Genomic DNA, 18,038 nt, shown 5'->3' with positions numbered 1-18,038 from the left:
GTTTTTGTTTTTAGAACTTGATGGTATATATTTCTCAGATAATTATGTCTTAGGGAGTATATTGTGATACATTCCAACTGTGAGTATCAATGTTACTGCCTTTTACAATTTTCTATCCTATTGCTTCAGGACTAATTTGTTAGTGAATTTCACAGGTTAATTGCCTATTGTTTAACAAAATGCCAGTTTTCCTTGTCTCTTCAAACTGTGTCATGTTCATAACAGCTCATTATCCCATCTTTGTTTTCAGCTCTCAAAGTAGCATAATTTCCATATTTTCTATGGGAAAATCTTCCACTTCCTGTAAGGATTACTTCTTTTTCCTTCCTGTTGTTGATTTTGGTTTGTTTGGTTTGTTTGTTTCAGGAGGATTTCAGTGCTATGCAGGTTCTCACAACAAATACATCTTCACTTACCTGAGCATCCTTGAGTGCTTCAGTTAGCATTTGTCACCATGCTTTCTTTGTTGTTCCAATGAAAGGGCAAACTGTGTTTTGAAAGCAACTTAGTGGGGCTTATTTTTGTTTTTTTCAATGCTTATGTACATACATTTGTCAAATACAAGTGAAAGACAGGCATCTGGGGGGGGGGGGTGAGAGTGTGATTGCCTGAAATTGAAGCCTGTGTTTCTTCCTGCAGAAAGGTTTAAATTATGGCAGTTGTATACAGTTTAAGGCTATTAAATAAGGAGGAACAGATCTTGAGATGCCTCAGTATTGCAATTTAGTTTCTGCATTTTAAAACACCTTTAAGTCACTTTTCCAGAGTGGTACCCAAACCTGAATTTAGCTAGTTGTGGCTGATTGCCATCTATGAAAATGCTGTTTGTCACAAGGTACTGGAAGATGGATGATCTCCCAAGTGACCATAAGTGGTGGCTTTTCATCATTCAGGGAAACTATATAAAACTTTTTTTCACATTTAAGACCCTTGTAAATGAGATAGAGAAAAAGCATGATGTTAGCTAGTAAAAGTTTAGATAGTTCTTAGCTTTCAATCCTGATGAAGCAGCATTTTTGCATCAAATTTGAGCTGAATATTAATCTCTTTTTCTCTTTTGGATCCCCAGATCTAAGCGTCCAGTGCCAGTTTCAACCACGGCACCTAGAATTGACTCTCCCAGGGCTGTAGTTCCCCACCAGCAGGTATGTGACACATTTCTCCATAGCCAAAGATAATACAGTTTTTATCTACAGAGGTGAAGGTAAATACCTGCACAGAAAATAGCTTTTCCCCACCCCAAAAAAAGTAAACATTGAATGAATGCACAAACAGCAAAACTGCCACAATGCAATGTCTTAGTGATCTGTATTTTGCAAACTTCCGATAAGCCAAAGCATCCAGCTATCCTCTGAGATATGATCTAGTCTAACCCATTCTGAGCAATGTGTTTTCATCTATGATGCAATAGGCTACCAAAGCTTCTCAAAATACACATTTGCTTTTGTAGATACTTGGGGAAAAAACATCAGACTGTGTTTCAGTGTATCCAAATCTTGACTTCAACACCAATTTGGAAAGAGGACATTTGGACATTTGAATGCTTGCATCATATGGCATTCTTGTCACATTATTCAAAAGACATAAGAATAAAAAATAAAGAGGATAAGTAAATTTAAAGAATATCAGCAAGTGGCAGAGGAAATGGATGGCTTGGTTTCTGTTGTCAAACCTCATCATCTTCCATAAAATAAATGTTCGTATTAGAATAAACAGCATTCATTGACTGTACCTGGCAACTATCTGTATCTTTGGAGGCCTTGAGAAGCAAAGGTACCTGAAAGATAGCATGTATCCTGAGGCTTAAGTGCTGGGTAGGACAGTCATACTGCTGATATGTTTAATTAGGTAAATGGAGAGGAGGTAAAATTCCATTGCTGCAATGTTATCCCTTCTGTGAGTACCAGTTTCATCCCAAGCATACAGTATAAATAAGAAACACTGAAGTTCAAAATACATGGGGAATTGGGTGGTTTGGCAGTTCTACTGTTTGGCAGTTCTGATTTTCATAGATCAATTTGAAGTTATTTTCCTAAGTGCCATGCTTTCCAAATTCAGAGCTCAGAAGGTAACATCATCCCTGTAACTGGTGCAAATATTTTCAGACTAACAGAAGAGAATGTACATGAGAATAATTTGATTCAGTTCTGTTTTGTCAAATTGGAAATGAACCTGTCTGGACGTTTATTAGTTGAGACAGAAATAATGTTATTTCACTCCAGATCTTGTAAATTTTTTTGTCAAGGGAAGATGAAGTTAATTTATATTACTCAGAACTGTTTCTGCTTATATCATGATTCTATAGAAGTTATCTTAGAGTAAGTTACTGGAAGAGACACCAAACAGTACTGTGAAATTCCTAGAACAAAACCAATGTATCATTATTTTAGACTGGTATTTGACTACACCAGGAAAGTAATAGGGACAGGAAGGGGAAGAGAGTACTTTCCCTCAAGAATGACACAAGGCATCAATGTGTCTCTTTAGAGTTATTCTGCAACACAAGACTGACAACTGCCTTTATCCCCTGTGCAGCTGTAACAAATTTGCCTTCTTCCTCCACAGGCACAAAAAAAAAAGCTTTTATACATTGAATTTTCATGACTGCAAGTGACAGTTTTTAAATTACTGCCATAGGTATTCAAAAGCATTTACCACACAAAACATTTTTCTTCCTTATCTACCCTATAGAAAAGTTAATTCCACAGACACTATGTTTGTTTTTAAAGGTACTAAATTGCCTTCAGCTTGAAAGTCCATTTAAATTTTGACCCTTCAGAGGGAGATGAGGGTCAAAAGAGCATGTTGTCTCACACCTGAGCATTCTGTGCTTCAGTGCTTACAAAAGGTTTACAGGAGCTTTTGGAGGTGGCCTGTTCTGACAGGCAGTACTTGCAGCTGGAAAAAAGATTTACTGGAAAGTTTCTGGAGGAAAAGGGTGGCATCTAGGAGAAGGTGTGGTTGGAAACAGGGTATCTATCAATATTCAGAAAGGTCCTCTTAGGTGCAGCGAAATTGGCGCAGCAGTGGAGTGCTGGGGGGTGTCCTTTTCAGGTCAAGAAGAGTGATGCTTGTGTCACTGGTATAGACTAGGAGACAGCAGTAATTTTTAAATGAAGAAAAGTTCTTTAAGGGTGGTTTCGAAGGGAATGGAAGCATTGAACCATTGAGGAAGTCTCAAAATCCAGTATATAAATTCTTCACTGATACAAATAATGGTATGGGGATGTTGCAGTCAGGTATGTTACAATAAGTATACTTTAAAAATTGAAGTTTCTTTGCTTGTCACTTTATTGTTTTCAATAACAGTAGCAGTGAAATGAAGAATTCTGTCACACAGGCAGAAGCTGTCACCTCTATGTCACTGCTTGACAATGTTTAGACTGGTGGTTCACGTGAAATGAATTTGATTGCATTTTAAAAAACAGGAACAGAACTGCATTACAAGACAGTCACAACAGTGTTGTCCTCAGACATTGAGAGAAGTTTTTCTCACCTTTGTCTAAGTCAAGGTTAAGGCATGGCAATAAGGCATGGCAATGTTAACTACAAAACCTGCATGTGCGATTTCAGTGCCTATTTTAAACCATAAATTCTCTATTGCTGATCTGATTGCAGCTTCCACTAATTTCAAGTCTGTGTTTCTCCTTTGGCTGCTATGGTAATGAGTTTTTTTTGTTTTAGAAAAACAAGGGAGGTACAAAGCTCCCAGAATTTTTTACCATGATTCAAAGTTTTCTACATCCTTTCTTGTGCTGATCAGTGTTATGGACAGTATGGATTCTTCAGCTGTAACAATGGGATCAACTGAGGTGTAGGGATATAACTGGAAATAAGAGTTGGACTGATTTGCAGTTTCACTATTTCCTTATCTTACTAAATTTAGTCTTTTGCAAAGATGTGGCATAGCTGGAAGGAAAGGCACAACTAATGCTGAAAACATTCAAATAACAAGAGTAAGCATGAATCCAAGGGCTGAAAGTAAGCCATCATCAGGCAGGTGGTTTCTGCAGCTTTTCAGGGGAGAGAGAAATACAGATGAAGATTCAGCTCAGTGTAGTTCAAAATGTTCAAGCCGAAGCTTTAAGGCTAAGCATAGCTTTAACATTTGTCCCTTTGTATAAAGCTATTAAGATATCCTCTTTAATTTTAATATGACTGTGTGTTGTTTATGAAACAGTACAGAGCATGCCTATTTCACAGTCCCAGTGAAGATCTCATAATGCTTATTATTTGTTTCCTGTCAAATTTGGGAACTTGTGTGGCTAAGGGAAAATAGATCAAAAGATTACTGACTTTTCAAGTAAAGCATAGGATGGAAAAGCTGGGTGAGACAAAAGCTATTTGTCAGATATCTTTGAGCAGTCATTTAATGGCATGATGCCTTCATTTTAAAGCAACAAGTACTTCTTGAGCACGTTTGAGGTCAAATTCATTGGTGTAGTGTTTAAATTGTTCTCCCAAAAGCAGAAAAGGTGACTAAAGACTGTACAGTTATAGCAATAGTTAAATGGAACATGGGCTGTCAAAGGAAGAGGACCTGAAAAGCTGGTATTATCTTACAGTATAAATTTGTTTCTCACTTCTCTGATACATAAGAAGGAACACTTCCCTTTCATAGAAATTCAATATTTATAAAGAAAGGAGTAACAATGTTTCAGAATGGAAATTGAGCAGATTCATAGCTTCCTTCTATTCCCAAATGTTTGAGACTCCTCTACATTTACCAGGTTTTCATCTCATTCACTGACATTGCACTGGGAAATTAAAATGCAGTTTTCCCCTCGTAGTCAATGATTGCTGCAGGATCACAGCCGTCTTTCTCGTAGGAAGAAGCCCGTTGCTCGGTGTCACAGCCTCCTCTTCTGGTCGGTTGAATGGTAGCATCAGACTTACCTAGTTTGAAGTGATAGCTTGCTTTTCAGCCGCTGTTTCAGAGGCTGAAACAGAATGAGATGAGAGAGATGGGAAACAGGGGAACGTTTGTTAGTATTGGCTGAATTTCATATGGTGTAATGCTAAGAGCCCCACTACTGCTCAGTATTAGAAATTTGACCTTCACGTTCAGAAATGGATTCATAAGTGCTGCATTGATCTGTTTTTTTTTGCCACTGAACTGAAGGAAAAAAAGTAATCCAAAATACCCTACCTGGGATAAATTATAAAAAGAAGCAACTAAAGCTGTTGGAGAGGAAATCTGTACTAGAAGTTATACAGCTGTTCTCTTAGACACTTGCCATTTCATACCTTTCACACCAAACTGAGGAAAATAAACTACCTTGAATATCATCTCAAAATGAGTAATGGTAAACTGGCACTGCTGGGTTCCAAAGGAATTCTTATGCTGAATTACCAGCACACTGGTATTTCAGCTAGAAATTGTTTATTACTAAGAAAAATGTTCTCAGTTCATTTTATCTGCCATATATTTTTGATTCAAAACATTTGAATGTAGTTGATGTTATGAGTAATTACATCTTTAAGGTTATTTTGCAATTGATTTTAATTAATCAGTCCATATCTTTATTTTTCAAATGTAATTTCCCTAAACTAATATGCAGATTAGAAAAATTCAAGAGCAGATTACAATAAGCCAAATTATTCTCAGTCCTGTTTCCTCCAAGGCTGTGAGAGAGAAGTGTGTAAGATGTTAAAAATGGCAATTGAAGCAGTGCCAGCCCAAATGAGGCAAAATGTCCCTGCAAGCCACCACCTGTTTCTGTATTTGCTTTCATTAAGGGCAGGTTGTGGGCTCCATCTCTTCTTTAGGATAACATGCCCTGCCTGACCCTGTCCTGCAGAGCTGCACAGCAGTGTGCTCCCAGTGCTACTGGTGGGCCTCTTAACCATGAGCATCAAGGAATCTGGATACTAGTTATGGCTGCAGCATATTTAGGACCAAAGGGAGAGGATGAAGTGTTCCTTTTCCTTTAGCAAAAATGGCACAGACCAAGTTGAAGCCAGGATCTTTTGAGATAAACTACAAATTGATATTATGGCTCTAGAGAAATCTGTGAATTGCCAAACATTCAAGTAATTTGTTGGGTACCTCAGGCCTAGATACTTTTTTTATTCAAAGCATATAATTACAGAGAAACAAAATTGAAGAACAAAACTACTTTTGAAGCTATATAGTTTGCTGGGAGTAAAGGTATAAAATGCCCTCCTGAAAGTGAATTTTTTATTCCTCTTTGATAAAATTGTTCATACTGCAGGTAGGCAGACTTCCAAAAAATGATCACTGCACACTATCAGTAGCTGGAAGGAAAGGAGTTTCACTAAGCTGCATTAATAGCAAATTATTTATGAAAGTGGAGTATAGTACTGCATTTTTCCAGGATGAGGTTTTGGTAGAATGTTTCTAATTTGAGCATCAGCACAGGTGTCTATGGGTGTAAAGCGATTTTAGGAGAGATTCACGTGACTTCAACTAAGATAATACATCCCGATGTCCTGCTTAAGAGTATTATCTGTGACATGACTGTAGGATCATTCATTCGTCATCTACATACTCATGCACATGTTCCTTCCACTGGAAATTAGACAGAATAGAAGCATCCTATCTGTTGAGCAGTACTTGTTCTCGAGTCCTGCTGGTCTATCTGCTAACCTTGCTGCATGGCCTAATTAGCATGAACCAGAGCCTGTGAAAGCATTGTGTGGGCTTCTGTAACTTCAGATGTACTCGTGGAAAATAGAATGCTGTGGTTTAGAATCATTATGTTTTTGTAATAATGGCATTAGCTTTTATGTTTGTGTACTATTTCAAATGATTCTGACCTCAAAATGTATTTTAAAAAATTCTTAATTAGCCTAGAAATTAATGGACAGGATTGCCTTTATATAAGATTATTGCTATGATGTTGACTAGTAGCAAATGCTCTTTTAATGTTAAGCTTTATTTGCTGATTTCAACTAAACCCCTTTAAAAAAAAAAAAAAAAAAAAAAAGCCTGAGTATGTTTTGCTTCCCTTATTTTGAAATGCATTTCCTTGTTGAAAATCTTTGCTTTAAGGTTGGATGCTTTGGTCCCAACCTATTTAATGCAAGTTTATCAATATATTTAGAAAGCAGTAATTGTAGATATGTTATGTTTGCATGTGTTCTATGATTGCTCTTTTCTTTTTTTCTTTTCTTGGCCTGCATGTTTGCTACTACAGGAACCTGCTTGGGAAATCAATGGCAACAGAACAACCTTCAGTCCTCTAACTAACACGGCAACTGGGCCTATGGGTAGTATTTTAGCAACCAATGGAACGTTTTCAGGCTACCTCAACAAGCAAGAGATCAGCTTTTCAAATAGCTCTTCCTACTTAAAGACTACTACAGTTAGATCTTCCATGGCCTCTCAGTCTGTGACTCCTGCAAAAAGTAATCTAGGTTCAAAACGAAGCCCTGTGTTGAGCGGTGGCAGTAGTGCTGTGAGCCCCTCAAGGCAGTATAACAACCCTATTGGCCTTTACTCAGCAGAGACTCTAAGAGAAATGGCTGAGATGCATAAATTAAGTCTCAACCGAAGGGCTTCAGAAGGTGGACTTCCTAGAGGGTAGGTAACATGGTAAAATATTTAATTTTCAATAAGTAATGAATATACTGGAAAATGAATATAATAGTACCTACCCCGTTGTGCATTTGTCTGTTATTGATGATTAAGGTCTTGAGCAATCCTTACAATTTCCAGTACCCCACAATACATATACACAAGACTGTTACAGAATAACTCTTGGTCTTTGGTATCTGCATCACAATATGCATTGGCAATAGCCACCAGAAAATGAGGAGGAACACTGTGACTGAAGCAACTGTGATCATTCTGCATTTAGCAATTTAAATTAATACATGTAGTAGTTTTATAGAACCAAGTATCACTGTTGGCCATTATAGAAACTGCTATAAACCAGATCTGATCTTTGGTACTTTCCTAAAGAGAAGTTACTTTGAACATCAAATCTGTCATGCTAGTCTGTGGAAATGTCCCACTATAATTCCTGCCTTTTCTGTGCCAAATGAGTCTAAACTGCAGTATTTTGAATCCTTAGTTTGAACATTGTCTTTTTCATATCCATTAGCTTTGCTCTTAACTTGTATGTAATAAGGAATGCTCTCTAGATACAACCTAGATAGCTTGATCCCATGCTGTCAAGGTTTTCAGTGTCACTGTATTGCAGATAAACTGTTTTAATAGCAGGTCTGTGAACTGAGGGGCTTGGACTACAGTATATGAGAAAAAAGCAATGTGAAAAAGGTTTTCCTATTATTTTTTTGTTTGTCTTTGTTTATTAGTTTGCAAACAAATCTTTAATTTGTTTGTTTCTGTTTATTTCAAATGAAAATAAATTTCTTAGTGTGAATATGGGAAAACACTAGGGACCTGGTTATATGAGGAAAATCAGAAAATTCAGAGAATCCACTCAGGGTCAGATAGCAAATGCATCTTTTCAAGTACTTCATATCCAGCTGCAGAAGCTCTTTGCAAGAGTAGAACCAACAATTTTCAAGTTGTAGCAAAGTAAGGATATTTTCTTGTATAAGAGAATTTATACTTGTTCTAGGTGAATCAAGCAGTTTAGATGATTCATGGCAATTCTCTTGAGCACTTTGCGTTAGCAATCCTAATTAACTTACCTGGAAAAAACCTATCCTTGTCATACTGGATAATTAAGAAAGGCAATTAGTTTTTAAAAGAAAATTATTACAATTGCTAAGCAAGATCAGCAAAGTAATTAAGAATTAAGAACATTCTTGGGCAAAACTAACCCTTGTCTTATTGCAATACTCTGAGTTTCCTGGCAGTATATCTCACTGTCTTCCTCCCATTATCTTCACAAACCTCCTTAACTTCTGCAAGGGTGAGAGGGAAGGGACTGTACTATGGACGGCTCAGGATTCTGACTTTTTTTCTTATCAAAATGACAATGCAGCTGCATCCATCAGTTGCCAAAGTCAATGAGAACCATTGATTCCAGAGGGCACTGTGATAGGACTACATAACATGACAGTGATTGTCAGGGTGCAAGAAAGGTGTACCTGCATAAGACACTTCACTGTTTTCTCTCTGCTGGTTTTCCATATTTTATGTCTCTTTTATATGGAGTCCACACCTGTGGCAGTGCACTGAATTGCAAAGCAAGGTTCTACCCTAGACCAGTTTGAGAGTTATTTATTTTTTAGTTTGAACAAAATTTTAGGGGATTGCTATCTGCCTGTAATATCTGTAGCAAAATTAACAAGAAATCACTGAAGTGTTTTCTGTCCAAAGAATGTGTCCTTTATCCTGTAGCCCAGAAACAACCTCAAAAGATGAAAGAGCCCAGAGCTGCTAAGTACATGTGTCTGTAGGTAATTCCTCTAGGATTTAGAGAGTTGTTTATCTCCTGTTTACATGCACAGAAAAATAAGACTTCAATAATCCTGTCATTGCCACTCCCACTTAAATGTTAACCATGAAATGAGAGTCATCTTCCCTGCTGCTCCGTGGAGAGTAACATGGAACCTGTAACTACCTTGGGCCTTGATATCTCCAAGGCAGTCTCGATCTTGTTCTCGATGTGTGAAAGAGTGCATAAGCAAGCACTGTGAGCTCTGCAGTGCCAGCTCTGGACTTTGTTTGGTATACTCTTAACTTACAGTACAACATGAGATGCTGTGTGAAATTTTGTGCTCCAAAACTGTGAATTTATTGTGCATTCATGATCATACATTTAGCGTTATGGTAAAAGCTGCAAAAAAACTCATGTCTGGGGGTTGATCTTATGGTATAGTTTATATTTCAATTTGGTGTCCTTTTCACCAAATTGCTTAAACTTAATTGTGTGAATTACTGTTAGAAATTTAGCTAAACCTTTTGGAGAATCCTATCAGAAAGCTAAAATTAATTTCGAGATTATTTCTTTGACCTGCAAAGAATAACAAAGCCACTGTTTCTTTGATACACTTTTATGTTAAAGCTTTATCACCCTGGCCTAGCATGAAAAAGAGAGGTGGCCTGCTAAGAGCATGGAACCCGATGTGCTGAAAGCTCTGGAAAGGGAAGTATTATTAAATATGAAGAGTGAGTCATAGCTTACAACACGTAGCTCTTTTTCATTCCAGTGTAAGTTATTTTTCATGTTGTAGGTCAAGGGCAGTAAATACCTGTCCGAAAAGTATGTGCCAGGTGGCTTGGGTTACCAGCTTCCTACTGCATGACCTCTGTGAGCAGCAAGTTGGGTGTTTCATACATATCTGTATTTAGAATCAAGCTAAAATAGTATGTGGTCCTAAACTAGAGAGAATTTTCTCATCGGATACTAATCATAGGATGAAATAAAACTTTACTCTTTTGAAGGAAGCTGTAGTAGCTTCCTCACATCTAAAAAGTCTTACTGAGACATGTGGCTGCTGAGCTCTACGTGTGTGCACATAATGATGTTTTTTTATTTTAATGTATTTTATATGGAAATAAGTCATTCCTCTAATGAAGGTGTATTTTCAGGCAATAGTTCTGCCTGTAAAATATTACTTTATATGTAAGGCAGAAGCCTGGATTAGAAGATTAAAGGAGGCATTAGAGTCCACTTCAGAAAATGATACTATTACACTATGTTTCATTGTAAATGAGTGCCCAGCTGTCCGGCACATACCTAAAATGGATATAGGATCACTGATGTACTTACAGGCTACAGCATGTTCCTAATATATCTCTACTGGTTCCTGTATAAAACAACAATATATTTGGCTTAATGTAGGCTTTATAAACTTAGAATAATATTCTCAAATCCCTAAGTCTGAAGAATAGTAACAGCAGAAGGTGATCTGTGATCGCTCTTCCATGAAAGTGCAGACATGCAAAGCCTTTACTGCATCTTTGGCTCAGAATGTTTTTTATCATGAAAAAGACACCAATATGAGCCAATGCAGTAGGACTGTATGTGAAAAGAAGCAGTGATAACCAAGGTTCTGCAAAACCAGAAGACTTATCCACTTGGAATGTCACTGTAATAGTATGACATTACTTTCCAAGTATTTTATATCCATTCCAGATCCAGGTATGTTACAGGAGCAAGTTGGAAGGTTCACTGCCTAGTTCTGTCAACAGCATTTTGTGCAGCTAAATAAGAAGAAATATTTAACAACCAATCCTTGACTCTCTTCCTTTTTATTTTGTGCAAAATAGGATTAATTACTTTTCACCTAAAAATATAAGATCAAAGTATAGGTATTCCAAGCTTTGAAAAAGCTAAATTCTAGTAAATGCCATAGCCAGTTAATGCTGTTCATGCAACCACAAGAAAGAGTTATTAGCAAATAATACAGTGTTCCAGTTTGAGCACACTATCTGTTCATCGCTCCCAGGTTTCCCACATAAGGCCTACCCCGAGCTTTGTGTTGTGATTCTTTGGAATTAGAGTGGAAGCTGCTGTCACTTTTTGTTTATGCAGTGAACATAGTGTTTATTTTCATACTGTGTACATACCAGATGTAATACCGTATACTGATACAGGCATACAAAAAAACACATAATGCATGGATGTGCTTCATTTCACATGGAGTAAATTAGAAATGAGTATTCTGAAATTAACTGGTTTACACCATTGTTGGCATAATGTAGGTACAATCAGATTTAGGCCAATAGCTTGTTAAATACAAAGGAATTTTCCTTAGTTTTAGTTTGGAAACATCTACCAGTATATTCCTTGGCTATACTCCAGTATGTAAAAGACCAAAAAGTCAGTCTTGTAATATTAGTTCTGAGGATGGCCTGAGGAGAACAGAGTTCATCCTTGAATATTTAGTATCTGAGGGAAGAGTATCATCTCTGCCACTCATTTGCTGGTCTGACATGAAAATGTACTCTGCAAATGCTTCTTTGTTCCCTCTGCTCCCTCTCCCTATACACTTTGGTAATAGCACTTTTAGAGATGCACAGCAATAAAATAGTGTTCAAGGGTCAGCCAAACTTCCATGTCCCCTACTAAGTCCCAGCGGATCAACCATAATCCCTACATTTTTTCCTTTCTTAATCATGTTGGGGGTTTCAGGCATACATTTAATTTTTGTTCTTACTTGAAATGGTCTGAAAGAAGTGTTTGTAAGCCTTTGTAACACCTTTTGCCCTTTTCACTCTAAAAACTATTGACTATTTTTGTGTGGTTGGTTTTGATGTTGTTTGTTCTCTTTCTCCTGTTTTAGGTCGTAACCAACACTGCTGCCAAGTTAGTATCACTTTTATATAGTGCCAAGTATTTGTGTTATGCTGTATGTGTGAAGATGTGTTTTCTGGGGTAGCATGATCCCTTGTGTTCTTGCTGTGCCTGCTTGCAAGTGGAAGTACTTCTAAAAAGATCTTACTGGTATGGCAAGCATCATGGGCTGCTGCTGATGTCCAGTGGTGCTACCTTCTAAGCACACAAAGTGTTCAGCATTTCTTGTTGATGTTCTAATGCTGCAAATCGAGTCGGCATCTGAGCTTGCTCAGTTCTTGCAAATGCTTTCAGATTTTTTTGTCTCTACAGTCCAGGTTTAATTCCTTCTAACTCTTTAAGTAGTCTTCATGCTTCCAGGACTTCAGGAGCATTATCTGAGCCTTATTTTGTGTATTATTAGTAAAGCATTTTTAGGCTCATCATTAAATTACTTTCCAGAGTGTTACTCCACTAAAATTCCGGTTTATATTGTTCTGAGATACTGATATGGAAAAGTTCTAAATAGAAGTGTACCTTAGTAAACATATTGGCCAAACAAGAAGCAACTATTGATTTGAAAATGCAGTTGATCTGCTTTATTTAGTGAAGTTCACAGAGTCCTCAGCTTTGCTCCTTACTTTTCTAAGGGCAGAGGATTGTCTCTAAATTCCCATTTTATGTCTCTAAACTGAATATTGTCCAGAAATTGCTGAAGAGACTGTGTTAAATTCAGCATAAAATAAATAATTATATTAGTTAAATGTCAAATTTAACCTGGCAAGAGAAGGTGAGAAATAGTAGAATAGTTACAGTTGAAATACTAATTAATACCTATAATTTAGACTGATACGGTATTCTCTGTTGATTTTAATGAGATGTGGTTGTGAGGTCATGCAAATGACCTAACTTGTTTGCACTGAGGAAACTCCAGCCAATTTCCACTGAAAATTTTTCTGTTACAATTATCTTGGTTAACAGAAGTCATGTTACAGGGGGAGGTTAATCTTTTTGGCTTGGGATTTGTTTTATCTGATCCTTTCCCAGCTTGGTTGCAGAGGAGCTCCAGCTTTCTCTAGGGTCTTGAAGCACAGCACCCTGTGCAAGCACTAATATCTGAAGTTATGAAGAAAATGGCAGTTGAAAATCTGTAGACTTTTGTTTTGGAGAGAATTCTGTTATCTCTAGTGAAAGTTTGCCTTGGTATGTGAAATGTTACTAAAATTTCTCGAAGATGTCACTAGAACTGTTCAAATACAAGTGAAAGCCTAAATCCATTGGGGCTGTTAAGGCTAAGATTACTAACTTTTTCTTGTAATTGATCGTGGAAACCAATTGCTTTTAACTTTAAAATGGCATATTTAACCTTTGTCTTTTCATTCACACAGTATTTTCAGATTTTGGGTTTACACTCTCTTCAATGCTTCTAAAAGTGTTGGGGAAAGAGAGGACTAAACTCATGATCTTGAGGACATGTGTACTCCTAAACATCACATGATCATTTATGGTATTACAAAGAGAAGAGATACAGTTGTTAAAGTAAGGCATGTGCATGCTAAGTCAAGAGTATAACAACCTGCACCCCTCTGCATATCACCCTTCAATAGCTGACCTCAGTATAATACTAAGAAGAATGAGAATAAGAAAGGAGAATAAGAATCGGAAAGAAGAATAAGAATGCTGTCATAGTTGATGAATAGTTAATGGTGGACATTTGTAATGTGGAAACGTCTTTGTGAAAAGATGATTTTTGCTTTTTGAATGTGTAATGTGGTTTTCCAGTTCCCTCCTTTCTAATGTTGATGCCTGTAATTAAGAAGCTTTTGCTGTAATACAGCATGTGCATGTTTATATCTCGGTTCCTTGAGCATGTGGCTGTTAATGTTATAACAAGAACTCTGAATGAGATCTGTCTCTCTTACTGCCTGTCTTCAGTCAGGGCATCCCATGAAACAAAAGGCTGAAAACATAGTGGAATCCCTTGACTGCATTCAGAAGTGGCACATCAGCTTTGATAATCTCTGGAAGATTAAGTTACATGACTGCCAGCTTTATTTGATTTTTCCTTTTTCCACCATGCCAGGTTGAGGGTTCCAGTTTAATATTCAAACACCCTCTGTGGCCAACCTAGGGCAGACAGGCACACTCAGTCCCTTACCAACCAGAGAAGATGTTGTGCAGTCTCATGTAATAACGCAGCAAAAGATTACTATTAGCTGATAAACTTAAGTGTAATGAATGGGTTAGAACTGAAAAGGAAAATTGTTCCAATCAAACAGGATTCCATTTTTCAGAATTTCCTTTGGGGAGGAGATACCTTAATTTCTAGCTTTTGGGCTAGTTCAAAATGAAGCATTTGTTAAATATCAGTTATTTCCCAAAGGACAGAATTCTCAGTTTTGTTCAGTTTGGTGAGTGTGCAGAATCTGTAGTGCTGGCATGCTTCTGCTGCTGGCAGGACAGGGGCAGCAAACTAGAGATCCATCTGATCTCCCATAGGTTAAAGAAGGCACCTACTTCAATGACTGACAGCTGAGGTTTAGTTTAGCCACCAACTCCATGCAATACTCAGTCCTATCTCCAGGACTATAGCTATGTACAAGAAGGTGCTCCATGGAAACCGTATGCCACTTAGCTGAAGTCTGACGTTAAACTGACTTTTCTGTTGCAGTGGGAGCTTCAGTTAACTTGCTCATGGCTCCATTTCTCAAATAAAAATCCTTGTAAGTGGAGCCCCTGGAGAAAAGGGCAGCTCCTCTGCCAAGTGCAGATATCTTGTTGATTGCAGTACAGGTTATTTTGATCCAAGACTGTGTGTTTGTTATTCTGTAGCAACACTTAGAGCTGGCTGTACACAGATTTTTTTAATATTAATTTAGTCTTTATGAGGAAAGCTTTGAAGATTAAGATACAAGTACTAGATTTCACTATGATTAATAATCCAGACAGAAAGTGTTGGAACCTTCTAAATAATAGAGGATCTGACATCTGTGCACCTCTCTGCAGTACGTATGTACATCCATGGGCATTCATATATACGCGTGTGTGTATATGTTTGTATGCACTTAGAGTGTTAGAGTAGAACTTTAATATGTGTAAGTATCACATAAAGAATTTAGGGATTTCTCATGATGTTTTTATGCAACAACAACTGTTTCAGCCTTTTTTTTTTTCTTTGCATATCTGTGAGGCAACACAAAACCATTATCCATTAGTGCAGCCATCTTGTTACTGATGTCTCTTGTCCTCTGACTTCTGTGGGTTTTGTGGTGAGATGCCACGAGCAGATGTGTACACTCCTCTGTTGGTGCTTTTTTCTCTCACTTAACTGTCACGCCTTTCTCCTTTCTTCTCCCTTTCCCTGATGAAACTCACTCTTGCATAACCCAGCAAGGAATTCACGGAGCGTTTCAACCCCAATGTCCTGAAGGACTCTGCCCTGTCTACACATAAACCCATTGAGGTGAAAGGCCTAGGCGGCAAGGCTACTATAATTCACGCCCAGTATAACACCCCGATCAGCATGTATTCCCAGGATGCTATCATGGATGCAATTGCAGGCCAGGCACAAGCCCAGGGTGGAGAATTTGCTAGGTAAGGTTGGTTGCTTGTGTGGAATGCTCTTTTGCTGCATGATACATCTAACATCCCCCATGGGCACGACGTGGCAGCTCTTCCAGGATTTTTATTTTTTTTCCCCCCAGTATCTTAAATGAGAAAAGTAAATCAGTCCTACATAGTGACAAAATCATTTTGAGATTAAAAGGTTGGACAGTTAGAAAATGTAACATTTCTCTTCTCTATTGGTATTCTTCCTAGAACTGGTAAACCCCACTAAAATTTATCTAGAGCTTTGTGTATGACATTGGGTGGCTTTTAATTTATGATGACTCTGCTTTGTAATAACCACTGTATTATCTGTGTAACTCAGAATGGGGAAGGGGAGGGAAAACTTTCATTGATGCTTTGAAGTATGCAAAATATTTATATAGTACAGGCAATTGTTTTATTGTGCTGTATTATCCCTATCTAGAATCTACATATGTGTCTTAACATATCCTTTGGACAAGGGCAAAATCCATTGAGCTTTAATAATTCTGCTTTTCCAGTGCATGTTTCTGGTAATCTTACCCACAACTTTTATAACTTAACTGTGCAATAAATGTAGCCAATTTTTTCTCTTCTTGGGTATCTTTCTACCCCAAAAAGAACTTACCTTCTTTTCATGTGACACCAAAGCATAGAAATAGTAATACACTTTAACATAATTGCTTCTCAATATGCTAACTGCAGGCTTATTCAGAACGTAGATGTTTTGTACATTTGCTTGTGCAGCCTTTTACTGGCCATTTCTCTCACAGAATCATAGAATTGTTAGGGTTGGAAAGGACCTCAAGGTCAAATCCCCCTGCCATGGGGTTGTTTATTTTTTCCAACTATTTCTTTCCACTGATCTTTTGCACCAGTATTATTCTCTTGTTGGTCACAACTCTCCTAACGGTGAATCCCGAACAATGCCTTTAGTTGTTTTTGACCATGTCTCAGTGAATCTCCACAGGCAAGACTAGACTCACATTTCCATGTAGCAAAACACGATGAAAGAAGTTCACCCTATGTGTGTTCTTAATAATGTTCCACATCTTTCATTGGCAGGGATTATGTGAGACATTTTCACATATGCTGGCACGTTCTACTAAATACTCTACGGATTATATAATGCAAAGAACAATGTTTTAAAATGCTGCCTGTTTAAATGGTCAGATAATTAAAAAGTTTCACTGCTGAGCACATGAAAAGCATCTCTCAAATGCAGTTTGCAGTCATAGCACTGGCTCTGCTGGACTGGAAAATACCATTTCTTCCCATCTGTGGAAGAGATCAAGACGTAGTGTCGTTGGGAGAGGAAAGTGAAAGACCCTCTACAGAAAATCCCAGATATGATGAGGGAATTCCAAAGAGTGCAACTAGGACTGGGAGATCAGCACACTGTCCAGGAGGCTTAAGGATTTGTTTTAGAACATAGAATTGTGAAGTAAAGAATCTGAATAATTAAGGAGGCTTGAATCACAAATCATAAGGTGGTAATGAGTGATATTAGTATGTACATCTATCTTGAAAGAAATCCAAGTGGAAGGATACATAGATAAAAAACAGATTTTTGTTAACTGTTGAGTCACTCCACCAGCAGCTGCAGGAGTTGTGTTAAACACTACTACTAGCAAAAGCTCTGTTGTTGAGGTTTTTTTGGTTCTCATTTTGAACATGGAATCCACTACCACATGGGTGGTTTTGAAATGAGATTATTATAGAATCATAAAATCATTACAGTTGTAAAAGATGTTTAAAATCATCAAATCCAACATACGTTTTATTGGAACACCTCCAGGGACTGTGATTCCACCACCTCCCTGGGCAGTCTGTTCCAGTGCCTGACCACCCTTTCAGTGAAGAAATTTTCCCTAATATCCAACCTAAAGCTCTCCTAGCGTACCTTGAGGTTATTTCCCTTCATTTTATCACTAATTACTTGTAAGTAGAGACTGATGCCCACCTCACTACAACCTCCTTTGAGGTAGTTGTAGAGAGCAATGAAGTCTTCCCTCAGTCTTCTCTTCTTCAGACTGAACAACCCCAGCTCCCTAAGCTGCTCCTCATAAGACTTGTGTTTTAGACCCCTCACCAGCTTCATTGCCTTTCTCTGGACACACTCCAGCACCTCAATGTCTTTCTTGTAATGAGGGACATCAGTCCTTGTGTCAAACCGTTCTAGTGGAACATTATTCTTTGTGGATAACTCCATGACTATATTCTCTTCTGTAATGCTGCAAAAAAAAAAAATTATTATGCAAGATCTACTTTATAAACTACTGTTTAAGC

General features: G+C 37.6%; 1 protein-coding gene across 3 annotated transcripts in view; it reads left to right on the top strand.

Annotated features, from left to right (window-relative positions):
- The window catches only part of LDB3 (LIM domain binding 3), a 126,749-nt gene that overhangs the window by 55,535 nt on the left and 53,176 nt on the right, over nt 1-18,038 (top strand). For 2 of the 3 annotated variants that reach the window (XM_054163885.1, XM_054163886.1), the window contains exons 4-5: nt 1,070-1,145; nt 7,161-7,546. In XM_054163885.1, the coding sequence (XP_054019860.1) occupies nt 1,070-1,145; nt 7,161-7,546 (462 nt within the window). Of the gene's footprint in view, nt 1-1,069; nt 1,146-7,160; nt 7,547-15,551; nt 15,756-18,038 lie in introns of all 3 variants that reach the window. The other variant, XM_054163887.1, reaches the window with a different exon arrangement.

The sequence above is a fragment of the Dryobates pubescens genome, chromosome 8 (genome assembly GCF_014839835.1).
Source record: "Dryobates pubescens isolate bDryPub1 chromosome 8, bDryPub1.pri, whole genome shotgun sequence".
Taxonomy (NCBI): domain Eukaryota; kingdom Metazoa; phylum Chordata; class Aves; order Piciformes; family Picidae; genus Dryobates; species Dryobates pubescens.
The sequence above is the reverse complement of the archived record's forward strand: the minus strand, read 5'-3'. Positions and strand labels throughout refer to the sequence as shown.